This window comes from Filicampus tigris, chromosome 13, assembly GCF_054856515.1.
Source record: "Filicampus tigris isolate MCC_2025a chromosome 13, RoL_Ftig_1.0, whole genome shotgun sequence".
NCBI lineage: Eukaryota > Metazoa > Chordata > Actinopteri > Syngnathiformes > Syngnathidae > Filicampus > Filicampus tigris.
The window spans coordinates 13254650-13270318 of NC_141229.1; the positions used below are offsets into that span (position 1 = coordinate 13254650).

The 15669-nt window shown below is 39.3% G+C and overlaps 1 protein-coding gene across 1 annotated transcript; it reads left to right on the forward strand.

Moving 5' to 3' along the window:
* The first annotated feature begins 1577 nt into the window (after positions 1-1577).
* LOC147137650 (delta-like protein 4) lies at positions 1578-15156 on the forward strand. The gene is made up of 11 exons (XM_086050279.1): positions 1578-1954; positions 2039-2290; positions 3159-3213; positions 4812-5075; positions 6089-6149; positions 7297-7427; positions 7506-7675; positions 7934-8153; positions 10185-10920; positions 12457-12565; positions 13888-15156. The coding sequence occupies exons 1-11, from the start codon at positions 1901-1903 to the stop codon at positions 13891-13893; spliced, it is 2058 nt and encodes a 685-aa protein (XP_085906405.1). The 5' UTR covers positions 1578-1900; the 3' UTR covers positions 13894-15156.
* Positions 15157-15669: the final 513 nt, after the last annotated feature.

Below are 15669 nucleotides of genomic sequence, written 5' to 3' on the forward strand. Positions count from 1 at the left end.
GCGAAGATCTGCACTACTACAATATATATTTGGATCAGTACCAAATTGTACAGATTTAAAGCAATTCACCTGCAGCAAACAAATGTAAGGAAAATCTTTGTTTGTGTCTGTGTGTGTTTAAGAAATATTGCTGAATGAATAATTTACAATTAATAAATTTAATACTAATTTATTCTAATAGTACTCTAATTACAGTAACATGATTGTAAATCAATGCCAGTATTAAAGTTTTTGCTCAAGCGCATACGGTAGCTGTGTTGACTGCAATGCATGGCATGTTAGTCAAAACAAACTAAGTTTTATATATATATATATATATATATATATATATATATTTATATATATATATATATATATATATATATATATATATATATATATATATATATATTAAAAAAACAGCAACATTTTTATTATGTCTCACATGATAATATGAGTATCAGGGTTGCGTTAGTTTGGGTGACACTCCATAATGGCCAAATAATTGAAAAAAAAAATAAAAAAGAGAAGAGAAAAACCTATCTTTTAGCAAAGGTCAGCGAAATTGGCTTGATGATGCCATTTCTGCTGAGTCATGTGGCTCCCTTTTTTCCCCTCTTCCTAAATGGCTAAATAGGTTTTAGTACCTCAACTTCAACTTCGTAACATAATTGCCACTATTTAAAATATGTCCGATAAAACCAAATGTTATTTGACTACGAGGGAGACATCAATTAAATACAGTGCTGGGTAATAAATCAATATCTTAATATATATCGCGATACAAATGTGAGTATTTGTTGAGTGAAGATTAATGTAACTGTATCAATGAAGGTTAATGTAATGTAGCATCTTTACATTTACAGCAGTGCAAGGTGAACATGAATGAAAGCAACTTTGCACATTTCAACGTATACATAACAACAGTGTGTATATATCCTGAAAATTACTTTTATTACCAGGTATTTTTGAATGCTAATTATCTTCTGTTATATTGTTTCATTATCCATGTAATAATTTTTTCTCATTTTCATTTGTTAAAAAATAAAATCAGTATCGACTGATATGAAATATTTATCGCGACACATTTTTCATACCCAGCATCCCTTGGTCATCAACAGAAACGTCCATTTTAGGGCAAGAGTGCTCAAGAGCTGTTTTGTAATACCTTTTACTACAGTTACATTTTGTCTCAGAACAACTACATTTAAACTAGTGCATATTTCAGTATTTTTTCTTTTGTGCTGTGATTATTTGAAGTCTCATGAAAAAGCCCCAAATTGCTCATAATACATAGTAATCAACATTTGATTGTTGCAATTTAATTTCCATCAATTTAATCCTTGTGGGGTTGATAATAAATCCAGAATACATTCCGGATTATCTTAAAATGAAATAATTGAAATGACTTCACCAGTTGTTTTCTGAGTGTTATTCCACAACCACTGAAGCACTCGCATCACATCAAAACAGGGGAGGAGGGAGGGTGAAGGGTGGGGGGCACACATGAGAGGGGGGCGGTGTTTATTGTCATGTTCCTACCAGCTGGGGCATATATAAGCAAGAGGGGAGACGTGACTGAGTCCACAGTGGGTGACACTATGCACTGATGCTCGTCCACATGCATGCACACGCATCACTATCGGCCACACAAGTGTCCCTGGAGCAGCAGTACAACACCAACAAAGTAACACAAGTGACCGGCACGATGGATGGACATCACAAAGACCGCAGAATGACTCACTTGTGGATATTGACTTTTTTGATATTAGTCTAACCTCTTGTTTTGCACTGGATAACTCTTCCCCGGAGCTGGAGCTTCTACTGCGGGATTCTATTTATTTGCATTTCGGATCTCCCTCCCAGCGCCAGGATTTGTGGACTAAATACTTCGAAGGATACGCACATCAAGCTCTAAAGGATGGCCGTTTGGTTCACATCTACCCTCGCAATAGTTGTAACATGTTTTACTCAGGTACGGTCTGCGCTTTGTACAAAAAAGGCGGTGGTTTGTTCGAAAATTGTTTTTTTTCTTGCTGAACTTTCGCCTCGTGTCTAGGTCCTGGGATCAGGTGTGTTCGAGATCGATCTGCATCACTTTGACAATTCCAAAGGTTCGCTGGCCAGTGGAAGGAGCTGCGGCGTGAGCGGCTGCAGGACTTTTTTCACGGTTTGCCTGAAGAATTTCCAAACGGTGGTGACTCCCGGAGGTTGTCTTTTTGCTAAGGCCAGTACACCTGTTTTGGGCACCGACTCATTCAACATGCAGCCGGACTCCAGGCTGCGGTTGCCCCTCAACTTCACCTGGCCGGTAAGGAATTTAACGATATTTATTTGAAGAAGAAATGAACATAAATAATGGTCAGCAGGGAACCATTATTTGTGGTAAGAAAAGTCACTAAATTACAGCTACTATTTTATGCTGGTATGTGTTTAATGTAAATTATAATTACAATTCATATAATTAACTTAATCTAACTAGTATATTAAGTTGAAATATCACGCCTGTACAATGTGATTATGTACTTTGTATACAGCTGTATACATAGGCCTACAATCATATTATACTTGATAATTATAATTCACTTTGCACAATTGTTTAAAATGTGTTTGGTACAAGTAATAATGTTTAATAAAAATTGTTAAAACTTATGTATACACATTGATACGGTAGTTGTCTTTTATAGTGTATGCATCTCATTATATTACTTATCTTTACTATCTATCATGTGATTAATAAATTATAGCTATAAATAATATCTAATATGTATCTCCATCAATCTACATCTATTTTTATATTTATTTATTTATTTATTTGTCTACATCTATTTTTATATTTATCTATCAACTTCTATTTTTATGTTTATCTATCTACATCTATTTTTTATGTTTATTTATCTACATCTATTTTTATCTAATTTATCGCGTCTTATCTCTTTTATCTCATCTATATTTTCCCTCTCTCTCACTCCCACTCGCTCTCTACTGCCTCTCTCTCTCTCTCTCTCTCTCTCTCTCTCTCTCTCTCTCTCTCTTTCTCCCTCTCTCTCTCTCTGTCCCTAAAGTTACTTTTCTACTACTTTATGTATTCAGACTGCAATGTGAGCTTCAATTACATGTGCAACTGTACAATTGCAACGTTTTTGGTGAGATATATTTCCCAATGTGTCCTTCCCCAGGGTGCCTTCTCTCTCATTATTGAAGCTTGGCATTCGTCTGCAGAGGAGCCTGGAGGTAAATTACTTAAAATAAATAAATAAATAAATAAATAAATACATACATACATACATACATACATACATACATACATACATACATACATACATACATAAAAAAAAACGCAAATATAACCACTAGAGGGAGACATCTACAAAATCACCCCTCATTGGCCTATTACATCATACCTATTTCCCCCAAATTCAATAAGCGGTCTTCAGACGGGAGGTCACGTGACAATAAATCCATCTGGCATTGTCCTAGCCCTGGACTTGTGTCCACTAGGATGTCTTGTGACTCACACCGCAAGCAAAGTTCTCCCAACACAATCGCAACTTCCTTTGTTTTATTTTGGCCCTGCGTGGGAAAGTGCATCGTGTTAAGTGAGCACATGAGGCCTTGCCAAAAAAGTATCCCCACCCTTTCACATAGTCTCCACAATGATCATATTGATCATGTACCATGTAGGCACAAGCCAAATAAGCACCTGTCTAGGGCCCTGCCACCATAAGGGGGCGCTCAAGAGCAACAAGAGCAACTAACAGAGCTTGGAGCGGTATTTTTCCTTTTTTTTTTTTTTGGTAGTATTTAGGAAGGATGGAGTAACAGATAAAACCTGAAATGTTTACATTAAGGAAGTAAATTCAGTGTTTTTTTTCACATACTTTTAGTCAACATTGTACAATATGTATATTTATTTTTAAACCCTTTTTGTCACCTTGTTCCAGGAATCACTTATAATTGAGTATTAGTATTTTTAGTAAGTATTTGCTGGACATTATATTTACTTGTTTTGTTTAATAGTCTGTTTTTGTGCATTTTATGTTATTTTTATGTATCCAAATGTTTTTATTTGTTATGGCATTTTTCTTGTCGCTGCCATTTTTTCAGGCCTATCTCAGTGATTCCCAAAGTGGTGCTGCCCCATGAAAAAATCACTGAATTAAATACAATCCAAATAAAACACATTAAGCACATGAAATACAGTCTATTCCAAACAATGAAAACATAATATGAGCAGATACCAAGAAAATATCCAAACGTACAGATTAAAATACAGTTAGAATTCAGTTGTATTTAACTTTTAAGAACCATACATTTGTATTTCACCATTAAGAACTGTGTTTTAAGCATTTACTAAGATACTCTTATCTTAGTAAATAAGATACACCCACTGTGGGCTCAGTCACGTCTCCCCTCTCGGTATATGTCACAAGCAGTACATTTTAATTGAATTATTTAAGTACACTTTTTCTGTTGTTCTCTTATGTTCAAACTGGATAATGTTACAGTGGCTTACAGTAGTAATGAATACAGTATACTTTTCGGGTAAAAAAAACTTTTTTCATGTTGTTGAGCACATAAACCTACTACACTACTGTATTTTAATGTTGGGTCATTGTGGTGGTATATGTAATTAATACTAATGATATAAATAATACTTTAATACTCATTATAATTCCTCAGGGGGAAATTCAACAATAAATGACCAATAATCAATGTTATTGGCATATTATTTATTGCAGAGGGCCTCAAAATCACATTTTGCTTAGGGCGCTATGCAGGCTAGTACAAAATACTCCTATAATGGACAACTCCTGTATTCTTTCCTCCAGACACCACCAACCCTGAATTGTTGATTGGCTCTTTTGCCATCCAAAGACAGTTGGGAATAGGGAATGAGTGGTCCCAGGATGTGCAGAGCGGGACGCAGACGGAGCTAAGGTACTCATACCGCTTCATCTGCAATGACAATTACTACGGGGACACTTGTTCCAAAATATGCGCTGCCAGAGACGACCTTTTTGGCCACTACACCTGCAAGCCTGATGGGCAAATAGCGTGTCTGCCAGGATGGAAGGGACAATACTGCCAAGAACGTAAGCACGAGTAAAGACACCATATGGGCACTTTTCCTTTGTTTGTCTTAAAAGGGCACAAGTTAGTGGTTTGCTTGCTAGGCTTTGTAGTAGTAGACTTTCAGTTTGTGCAGTTTGCTCTGCGTTTGACTTTGTTTTTGCTACAAATGTGCTGCAAAATTGACTCTGAAGTACACATTGAATTACATTTAGACCTTTCACTTCGTAGAGAAATGGAAGGGAGATGGGGGTCATTATGCGTGTTTAAGAAACATGATTAAAAAAAAAAACTGTTCAATATGCTGGCAGGTCAACATATGCTAAACAGTTAAAGAAAAAAAAACTCTTCTATCATTATCATTCTAAATCTCAGATTGGTGAGGAAAAAAGTGTGATACTTTTTTTTTAAATAGTGTGATATCAATATCATTAGACAATTTTTTACATTAGAATTCAAAATAACAAATGTGATGCCTTATAACCATTAACTTTGGTTTATAAATATTATATAATATGCGGTGGGCCGCAAATGGCACCTGAGCCAGACTTTGGGCACCCATGAATTAGACTTATGCTCTATGTGCAAGGCCAGTGGCAGTTAAGGTGACAATGTGAAGAAATGGCGCACTTTCTCTCAGCCTTTAATCCAGCGAGGTGCTCTGTGAGCAGCACACGCCGGGTTAATCGCAGCATTATAGGCTGCCACGCGCCACTAAATTGCGGCCTCTATTGTTGCGGTGGTACAGGGCAGCAGCTGCAAACGGGTCTCGAACTGCCCACCGACAACAATGGGGCAGCTGTCATGCTTTTTTTTTTTTTTTTTTTTTTTTTTTTGATGCTTTAAAAACAAGCATCTGCTCTGCACCAAAGCAACCAGCCATTTAACAGCATGCAAAATCAATGTCACATGCAGAACACAGTGGGCAAATTGTGCCTTTCCATTCAAACACCAGGAAGCAACTTTGACTAAGAAGACCCTATACAAGGAAAAGGTTAACCTTTAACATCCTTCTGTTATATACATTTTTTCATAGCAATCTGTCTGGAAGGGTGCAATGAAAATAATGGAAACTGCACAATACCTGGAGAATGCAAGTAAGTATTTACAACAGATCAAAGCACTTATATTGTTCCTTATGTTTCACACAGGAACAGAAATGTACTATCAAGTAATTATTTGATATTGGAATAGAATAGAACTTTATTGTCACTATCATTGGAGCAATGAAAGTCAGTTAGGCATCTCACAATTTGCAGCACTGAGTATAATAGAATATAAGTTCACAATGATCAAATAGACTTATTTACAGAGCATAAAGATATTCCTATTTTATATAATGCCTATATTATGATAGTAGACTGATTATTTACATTCAGGTATTGCACAGATTTTGGGGATTAGCCAATATTGACAAGAATTGTGTTCATTATATTGCACTTAAGTGTAAAGAGGGCTGTAGACATTAGTTTGCACGGTGTGTATGCGTGTGTGTGTGTGTAGCGATGTATGTGCGCGCGTGTGTGTGTTGGGGGGGTATTTCACAGCTTGGTGGTAGAAGCTGCATGAGCCTCATGGTTATAGACTTACTTTGCAATACTTGGCAAAGTTCTTTCTACTAAAGATACAGTGGACCTTCAAAAGTGGGTCTTCTGCAACATCGGAAAAACATGTTTTCACAATAGAAAATAAGGAGAGAAACTCACTCAACGTAAAACCTTGAGGAACTAAACGGGCCATTTTATTAGGTTATGTTTTTAACATCTAAAAAAGTGCCTCGCGTAACATTAATAATAATATTAAAATGTAACATTCTTTAAACACTTTAGTTTAACCACATTTTTTGTTTTCACACATGATGACGCTTTTGTGCGATTTGAAGGCATTATTTTTGGTCAAATTTGGTTTGCGTCGCTACTCTCCACAGTATATATGAAAATAATAACCATGATATTTTATGTAATCTAAATGATCTTTATTTAGATTGAATTAGTGCTGCTGTTTATTTTCTATTATTATTATTATAATTTGCTATTATTATCTGTTGCTTTGATGACAGGAATAACGGCACTGAAATGTGTCGCGTTTACCTCAAACATCTTTTATTTCGCACTATATTTAAATGAAAGAAAAATTCAAATGCTGCAGGTAACAGTAGCGGCATTGTTTTTTCCCCTCGTACGTCTCTCTGTTGTGAGTGCTGGTCCAACCATAATAGTGGCGTTTTACTCGCCTTTGTTTCAGATGCAGAGAAGGCTGGCAGGGCGTCTTTTGTGATGTGTGTAAACTGCACCCGTCGTGTAAACATGGTACCTGCGCGGAGCCGTGGGAGTGCGCCTGCAAGGAAGGCTGGGGGGGTATACTTTGTGACCAAGGTGGGTTGACTTTTCCTTCACGGAAGCAAATCGCCCCGTGCGAATACCCACAGTTGAACGGAGCCTTCTCTTTTCCAGACCTGAACTACTGCACCCACCACAAGCCGTGCACCAATGGGGCCACGTGCATGAACACGGGCCAGGGCAGCTACACCTGCGCCTGCCTGCCGGGCTTCACCGGGGTCAACTGTGACTCGGAGGTCAGGGAGTGTGACAGACGGCCCTGTCGCAACGGAGGCAACTGCTTAGTGAGTGCGGAAGTCCCTCGCTCTCCTTTCCCACAACACAGACTTTCCTGTTTTTGTTGTTGCCTTTGCCTATCTGCGAGTCCAGGAGGATGCCATTGATTGTCAAGTCCTGGATGACCCAGTTCCCAGTTTACAGTGTACTGTAAATAGGATGAAAACTAAAGGATAGAGGGGGCTTGTTCGGGGGGCCATTTGCAAACAGGATATGAAAAGAAAACTTCTGACGCTGAGCTTTTTGATATCGCTCTTTGCTTTCAGGAGACGGAGAGTGGATACAGGTGTGAATGTCCGCAAGGCTTTACCGGGCCTCGCTGTGAACAACGGACGCTGACGTGCAAGGACACGCCCTGCTTGCTTGGCGGCAAGTGTAAAGAGACAGAGAACGGTCATAGTTACATGTGCGAGTGTCCAGCGGGCTACACTGGACTCAACTGTGAGAAGAAAGTGGATAAATGCACCTCCCTACGATGCACCAATGGTAAGGCGCCAGCGCGTCATTCACTTCTGGAATCTTTATTTTTCGAAGTCGCTGGTCTGCATTAACAGCATTGACACTGATGTGGGGGGGCCATCCCGCCCTGATTCTGCCTTCAAAAGTAGAACAAAAAGGCAGGGTGGTGCTTGTGTAAAAGGGAAGGCCTTAAAGGTGGGGCATTGGTGTGAAGTGTGACACTTGACACTCACCTCTTCAGCTCTTTTATGTTGAAAGCGATTGGCTGTCTGACACACCAGATGCTGATCTAATTACCGGGTACTGTACATGCAGGCGCCACATTTTTTAAGCCCTGGAAGACCACTTTGACGTAATTCTCTCTTATTCACTAAATAGGACCATTTGGATTGGCCGATACCACAATATTGTACACTTTGAATATCTTGTTGTTTTTTTACCGACAACAACTGAATGATTGTAGGTGATTCTGCTTGTTCTGATTCTGACTTATTTCATCCATCCATCTAAGGCACAGATGGGAAACTGGCATGCGGCCAGCGACCACACACTCCATGAGTGGCCCCTTGATTAATTTTTTTAAAGTAAACCCCTCTTTTTGGAGCTTTAGCAGCGTTGTTTGTAGAATATTTTGTGGCCCCTCCCCCTACTTTTTTTTTTTTTTTTTTTTTTTTCAATGCTTTTCAGTGGCCGTCAATTACCGGTATACTTGGATTTTTGCCATTTGTGCGTTGGCCTGGATAGGGACTATCCTTTGCGGATAGCGGGGCTTCAATGTAGAGTTTTAAGTAGTAATATCACAGTTCACCACTGTACTATAATGTGAGCAGGCCTAATCATTTTTTGCGGATTTGGAATGACATGCAGGACAAACATAGTACTTTTTGCGTATGTTGATTTTTGTGAAAAAAGCAAAAAAAATACAAATTGAGTTCTTGCACTTAAAGTTGTGATGCCATTTTCAGTCGACAGAAGACAAAATGGCCGCCCCCATAGATGGCTGAAAGCGAGTGGATTAACTCTTATTCCACAAACGCAATATTTATCAGATTGCCTTGTTTTATCTAGTGGGCTTGTATAGAACATATTCTTGAAAACAATATGTTTGGGTTGATTTCCACTTTAATGTTGGTTTGCTGCTCACAGCAGTTTAATGCTGTCCTTGAATGCACTTGGGGAAAAAAAGTCACAGTATGTGATTATTTTGTTGTTTGCTTCAAGACCTTTGTTGTTTAATATTGGATCTTCAAACATAAATATATTAAGAGCACGTATTGTGCAGGTATGCAAGTATTTTGTCCATATTCAACATTTTTGGCATATGTTTGTGTTAGGAAGTGCATGGTGCTATGTGGCCTCCCAGTAGCACTGATGAACAATTGTGGCTCCCTCCATCATTTAAGTTGGCCCTCCCTGATCTAAAGCTTTAGTATTATATTCCTGATTTACAGAGGTGGGCATTCCGTCAGACTGACGGAAGCTCGTTTTGCTAACGATTGAGGAATGATGGGACACCTTTTAATAATGACGGACTGACGAATGACTGGAGTGGGTTTTCATCCTTCAGTGTAATCGTCACAAACCGCGGCTGCACGGATGCCCATTTTTCTGACGTTTTTTGGCGACCAACTGACAGACCCACGGACTTCTGAAGGACTAACCGACAGACTTAACTGACGGACTGACGATTACAATTCGGTTCGTCACGAAAAGTGACAGACGACAAACGGGTACTCTGGCCGCTGACAGATGACGAATGACAGACCAGCAAAATTTTGTGAAATGCCCACCTCTGTTGATTTACTAAGGTCCCAAATAACGGGTACCAAATTGCGTATTCGCTCCGAACAGTTTGTGTGTGCTTTGCTAGGTGTGTAGCATGTGCTGATGGCAACAGCCATCAAAGTAGTTGAGGTGGCTGTATTAAAAAGAGGTTTTCACAATGGAACGCTGCATGAAAATGCAGAGTTGAAAGGAGTTTCATCATACTGTAGCTGACACGGCATGACTCCGTCTTGTGACTGGCTCTAACACCGATGGATGTTCTCTGTCCATCAGGTGGCCATTGCATGATGAGCGGCAACCTGCGCGTGTGCAGCTGCCGCGCAGGCTTCACGGGCCTCCGCTGCGAGATCAACGTCAACGAGTGCGCCACCAATCCCTGCGCCAACGGCTCCACCTGCCTAGACCGCATCAACGACTACACCTGCATGTGCCCACCCGGCTACACCGGGCGCAACTGCGACAGGCTCGCTGACCGCTGCGCCTCTTGGATCTGCCTCAATGGTGGCACCTGCGCCGTCGGCACCAAAGGCCAGCCTTCCTGCCTATGCCCCACCCATTACAGCGGCCCTCAGTGCCAGTCCGCGCACGTGCCTTCATCCAACAGTCCCAATACGGGCTGGGAGTCCAGCGAGAAGCTCAACTGGGTGGCCGTCAGCTCAGGCGTCGGCCTGGTGGCGGCTCTAGTGCTCTCCTGCATGTTCATCTTGGTCATGAAGCAGGTGAAGAAGCAGAGAAGCAAACAGCAGGCCTCCGAGACCATGAACAACCTTTCCAAGGCGGATTTCCAGAAAGACAACCTAATATCCACGCTGGAGCTCAAGAATACCAACAAGAAGATGGACATGGAGGTGGATTGTTTGAGCGAGAAGTCCAACCACAAACACATCAACCGCTTCCACATGGACTATAAAACCTCCACGGGGTACAAAGATGAACAATGCCTCCTAGACAAAGATGAAAACTGTGAAAAGATGATAGAAGATAAAAAGCATCTCAGTAGAATGTACAGGTAGGTACTCATATACCACGGACGTGAATACGGTCATACCTTGACTTACGAGGGCCTGACAGATTTGAATATTTTGAGGCTGTTGCCAGATCCGATATTTTGCAGGATAAAATTCCGATAGCCCATTGATCAGCCAATTATTTCGAAAAATATGATGCTTACAACAATAAAGATATGAATTACAGATTGAACACTTGACTAATTTCAAATCCATAATCCTTACGTCTTTGTTTAATTTTAGAACAGAGATAAAATCGACAGATTTTTTGGGTGGGACGGGATTTGTGTCATTATGTTTGTCTTGAATTGTAATTAGGTGAGGTGCACCAAAAAAATGTAGGAATCAGAAAATCATTTTTTTATTTAAAGCGGAAGTCAACCCAAACATATTTTTTTCAAGAATATGTTCCCAACAGCCCCACCAGTTGAAACTCAGCATTCTGATTAATTTTGCGTTTGTGGAATATAAATGAAGACGTAAAATGCACTCATTTTTGGCCATCTATGGGGCCAAAAATCACGGCTGACTTTTTTTCTGAATCTGAGCTGTGATTGGTCGTTGTGAGCAGTTGTGATGTCATTTTCAGTCGACAGAAGACAAAATGGCTGCCCCCAGAGATGTCTAAAAATGAGTGGATTAACACTTATTCCACAAACGCGATATTTATCAGAATGCCCTGTTTCAACTAGTGGGCTTGCATCAAACATATTCTTGAAAAAAAAATGTTTGCGTTGACTTCCGCTTTAAAAAAATGCACGTATATTGAATCGAACCAAATCAAATCATTCCACTTTAAAATATGCCGCGATAACACATTCAATCATCTTTAATTGGAGTGATATACAGTCGATCCACGCTCTCCGCGGGAAATAGCGCCGGGCCGGCCCACCAACAGCAAAAGTCAGCATATAATAGACGGCCATTGATGTATAAAACATTTAAAATCCCCCCCAAAAAATCTTCAAAAACCAATGACATATGCTGATAAACATTCAATATACTGTTTCCACCGGGTGAAAATGGGAATGAAAAAAAAAACGAAACCCCCAAAAATCCACCCCAAAAAATATTTACGAATACTAAAAATAAAACCAATTGTTGCACCTCTAGTCAACCAGGTAGGTCAGTTGAGAACTATTTCTCATTTACACTGATGACCTGGCCTTGTAATGTGTTAATGTGTGGAAAAAAAACAAACAAACAAACAATCAGCAAAAATCTTTTTAAGAAAAAGGGCCTATTGTAAAAGAGCTAATATCTGCTGATTAAACCAGCCAGCCGATTAATCGGTCGGGCCCTCGTTATGAGCGAGCTTCAGACATGCCGGTGCGCGAGTCAAGTGACAGGTGTTGTAATGCCCCCGCATGTGGGCAAGGAGAGCAACAGTCGCCGTCTTTTGACTGGAACCAACGCTCAACTAAACAAATACAAAATGAGAAAAATTACAAGGAGAGGTCACGGGAAAAAAGTTAATTGGTACTACCACTGTAATTAAGTCCAACATGACCAATAACCACCATCATATGTCTTTGCAGTGAAAGGCCAGAATGCAGAATATCAACAATATGTTCCTCCAGAGAATCCATGTACCAGTCGGTCTTTGTGATAGCAGAAGAGAAACAGGAATGCATCATTGCAACTGAGGTAACTTTTCCATGTTTGCTGAAGACATTTCAACCCAAAATTCTGTTGACAAGTCCCCATATTCATGACTGTGGTGGATAATATATAATATCGCCTGCCGGCGGGTCACTTGGGAGGCCTTTATTCCACCCATCCATTATCCAAGGTGCTTATCCTCACACATTTTTGCAGAAATGCCAACCCACCAAATGTCCCAGAATGCCCAGGAAGTGGAAATCAGTTCAACTTCTGTTATTCTATTACCATTATTGTTGTCATCTGATTCATGAAATACTGACATGTTTATGCAACACATTTGGTAGAACATTGTGAAATCGAGGTGAAAAAAACTGCACGTCAGTGTTTTGTAAGTTAACAGCTCTAATTTAACTAGATAAATAAACTGTCTTTCATAGTACTTCATGGTTCATTTTAGCATAAGCCTAACTTATAAAACCAAATAATTGATTTCTAGTAAATAAGATATTGTTGTTATACAGATTCATTTGTTACTTCTGTTTGTTAAAAAATACTTGGCAAGAAGCAAGGCAAGGCAACTTTATATACAGTATGTAGCACATTTCATGCACAAGCCAACTCAATGTGCTTCACACAACCAAAAGGACATCTAAAAGCATGAACAAACAGAACAACAAAAGTAGCTTATTAAAATGACTAAAAGAACATATATTGACAATATTTAAGCACATTTGCAAGCAAAAGATTTAAAGATATTTAAAAGCAAAGGAAAGAAATAAAAAGCAGCTTTCTGAAATTACTAAAAGACTGTGGATTGAGATTGATTTTAAAAATGCCTAAAAGACCTTAATCAATGGAATGGGAAAAAAAGAATAGTGTTGAACATTTGATTTAAAAGCATTTCCACCTGGGGCTGACTTCACTTCCGTTGTCAGTTTATTCCATTTGCATGCAGGGTAACAGCTAAAGGCTGCTTCACCATGTTTGCTTTGAAATCCTGGCTCCATTCAAAAGAGACTGCAGACCTCGGAGCACTACTGATTTATATTCAGTGAGCATTTCCTTAATGAATTCAGGACCCAAAACATTCAGTGATTTATAGACCACTAGCATCATTTTAAAATCAGTTCTACAGCTTTCTCGTTTTCAAGCGGAACTTAATACATAAGGAAACTAGTGAGGAAAATAAATAATCACAATTAGATTATTTTTCAATATTGTTCAGGCCTAGTTTGGTTTGAAATGTGTGCAAATCTCAGTGTTTTTTGGGACACCCACCAGTATATTTATTTTTTTAATCCATTTTTCAATGTCTATCCCAGTTGTGAGCTCACTAATCTTGTATCTTTCTCTCGGGTTTTTAGGTGTGATAAATGGAAGACGTGACCGCCATTTCTTGTGGACTGTTTACAAGCGTGGGGAGAGACTGGGATATATTTAAATGCAAAGTTGCTGCTCTTGAAAACTTGATAACTGGATGGAGCCCGAGCGCTCGACGAATGCAATAGAACTAAAGCTACTAAAACTCTGGAAGAATGTATGAAAGACTTTGGGATTCATTGTTGTACATCAGGATGGTTGAGATTTTTTTTACAACAACCGTGTTCATCTGAGGATATGAGGCCCGCAGGCTCGTACTTGCATGTTAACAACAACAAGGCTTTGTTGATGCGATCCCCTCCGTCTTATTATTGCGGCAATCAACATTTGAACGAGTGTTTGACACGCCTGGAGGAGGAGTTGTTTTTGCCATTTCTATTATGGCCCGATGAAAACAAAAACCTGCACGGCGCTCTTCTTAAAGCCTAATGAAAACGGTTCATTTTTGGTGGTCAGGTTTGAAAAATCACAGAATGTCCAGTACGCAGCCTCCAGCGCAATGCCTTAAATGATATTTCAGCAAAACTTTGAGCCCCCAGCCTTATCTTATCTTGATTCCTTTGCACAGAAGGAAAAAAAGATGCCAAGCGATGCAACGCTAAAATTACATGAAGGGAAACTCATGATAAGGCCTTGATAAGTTTGTAAATCTTATGCAAAAATCACTCTTAAGACAAAGAAATAAGTAACTATTGTACCAAGGACGCCTTCAATGGAAATTATTGAACCAATAATGTTATTTTAGTATTTGATTAGTTATTTAAGAATATGACGCACTGATCTTTTGTTCCTTTTTTTATAAGATTATTTTGTACATAGTGTATATTTAAGGTGACACACCAAAAGTGTGAATTTTTACTTTGAAAGTGATTTTGGTGTTTAATTATTATTATTATTTGTTTGTTATTATATAGATATATAAGGACAGAGACCCTTAATACATACCTGGTACACTGTTTATTTGTTGGTCTTCAATGGTGGTGTGAACAAGTGGTCAAATAGAGATTTGTGATTTCAAGTCATCTAGAGTCTATTTGGTAGCATTTTATGGGTTCCGTGTCTGTGTTTAATGACATCATTGTGAGTGTGATTTGAAATCAGTGTGCTAGCAATCATCATTCGGTGGACTCCTCTGTAATTGGCTGCAATGTAAAGATTTACTCAATCAACTATGAATATGAATATATAGAAAGAGATATATACGTTTTTTTTAAATCTGTATGCGGAAATAAATAATCATTGTGGTCTTTTAACTGCTGTCACGTGTCCATGTTTAATTTTCACATCATTGTGCCACTTAATAGTACACATTGAAAAAAAAAGTTTCTCATTTCTTTAAACAGGATGTTAGGCACATCCATGTGAATGATTATGAACAATTCTCTGTTGTTTGTAATATTATCAATTACTTATGTCATCCATCCATTGTCCAAGCCGCTTATCCTCACAAGGGTCGCAGGCATGCTGGAGCCTATTCCAGCTGTCTTCGGGCAGTAGGCGTGTACACCCTGAACTGGTTGCCAGCCAATCGCAGGGCACAGACAGACAAACAAACAAACATTCACACTCACAATCACACCTAGGGGCAATTTAGAGTGTCAAATTAACCTACTGGGCATGATTTGGGAATGTGGGAGGGAACCGGAGTACCCGGAGAAAACCCACGCAGGCACGGGGAGAACATGCAAACTCCGCACAGGAAGGCCACGGCCGGATTCGAACCCATGACCTCTGCATTGTGAGTCGTCCACCGTGCCGTCCTACTT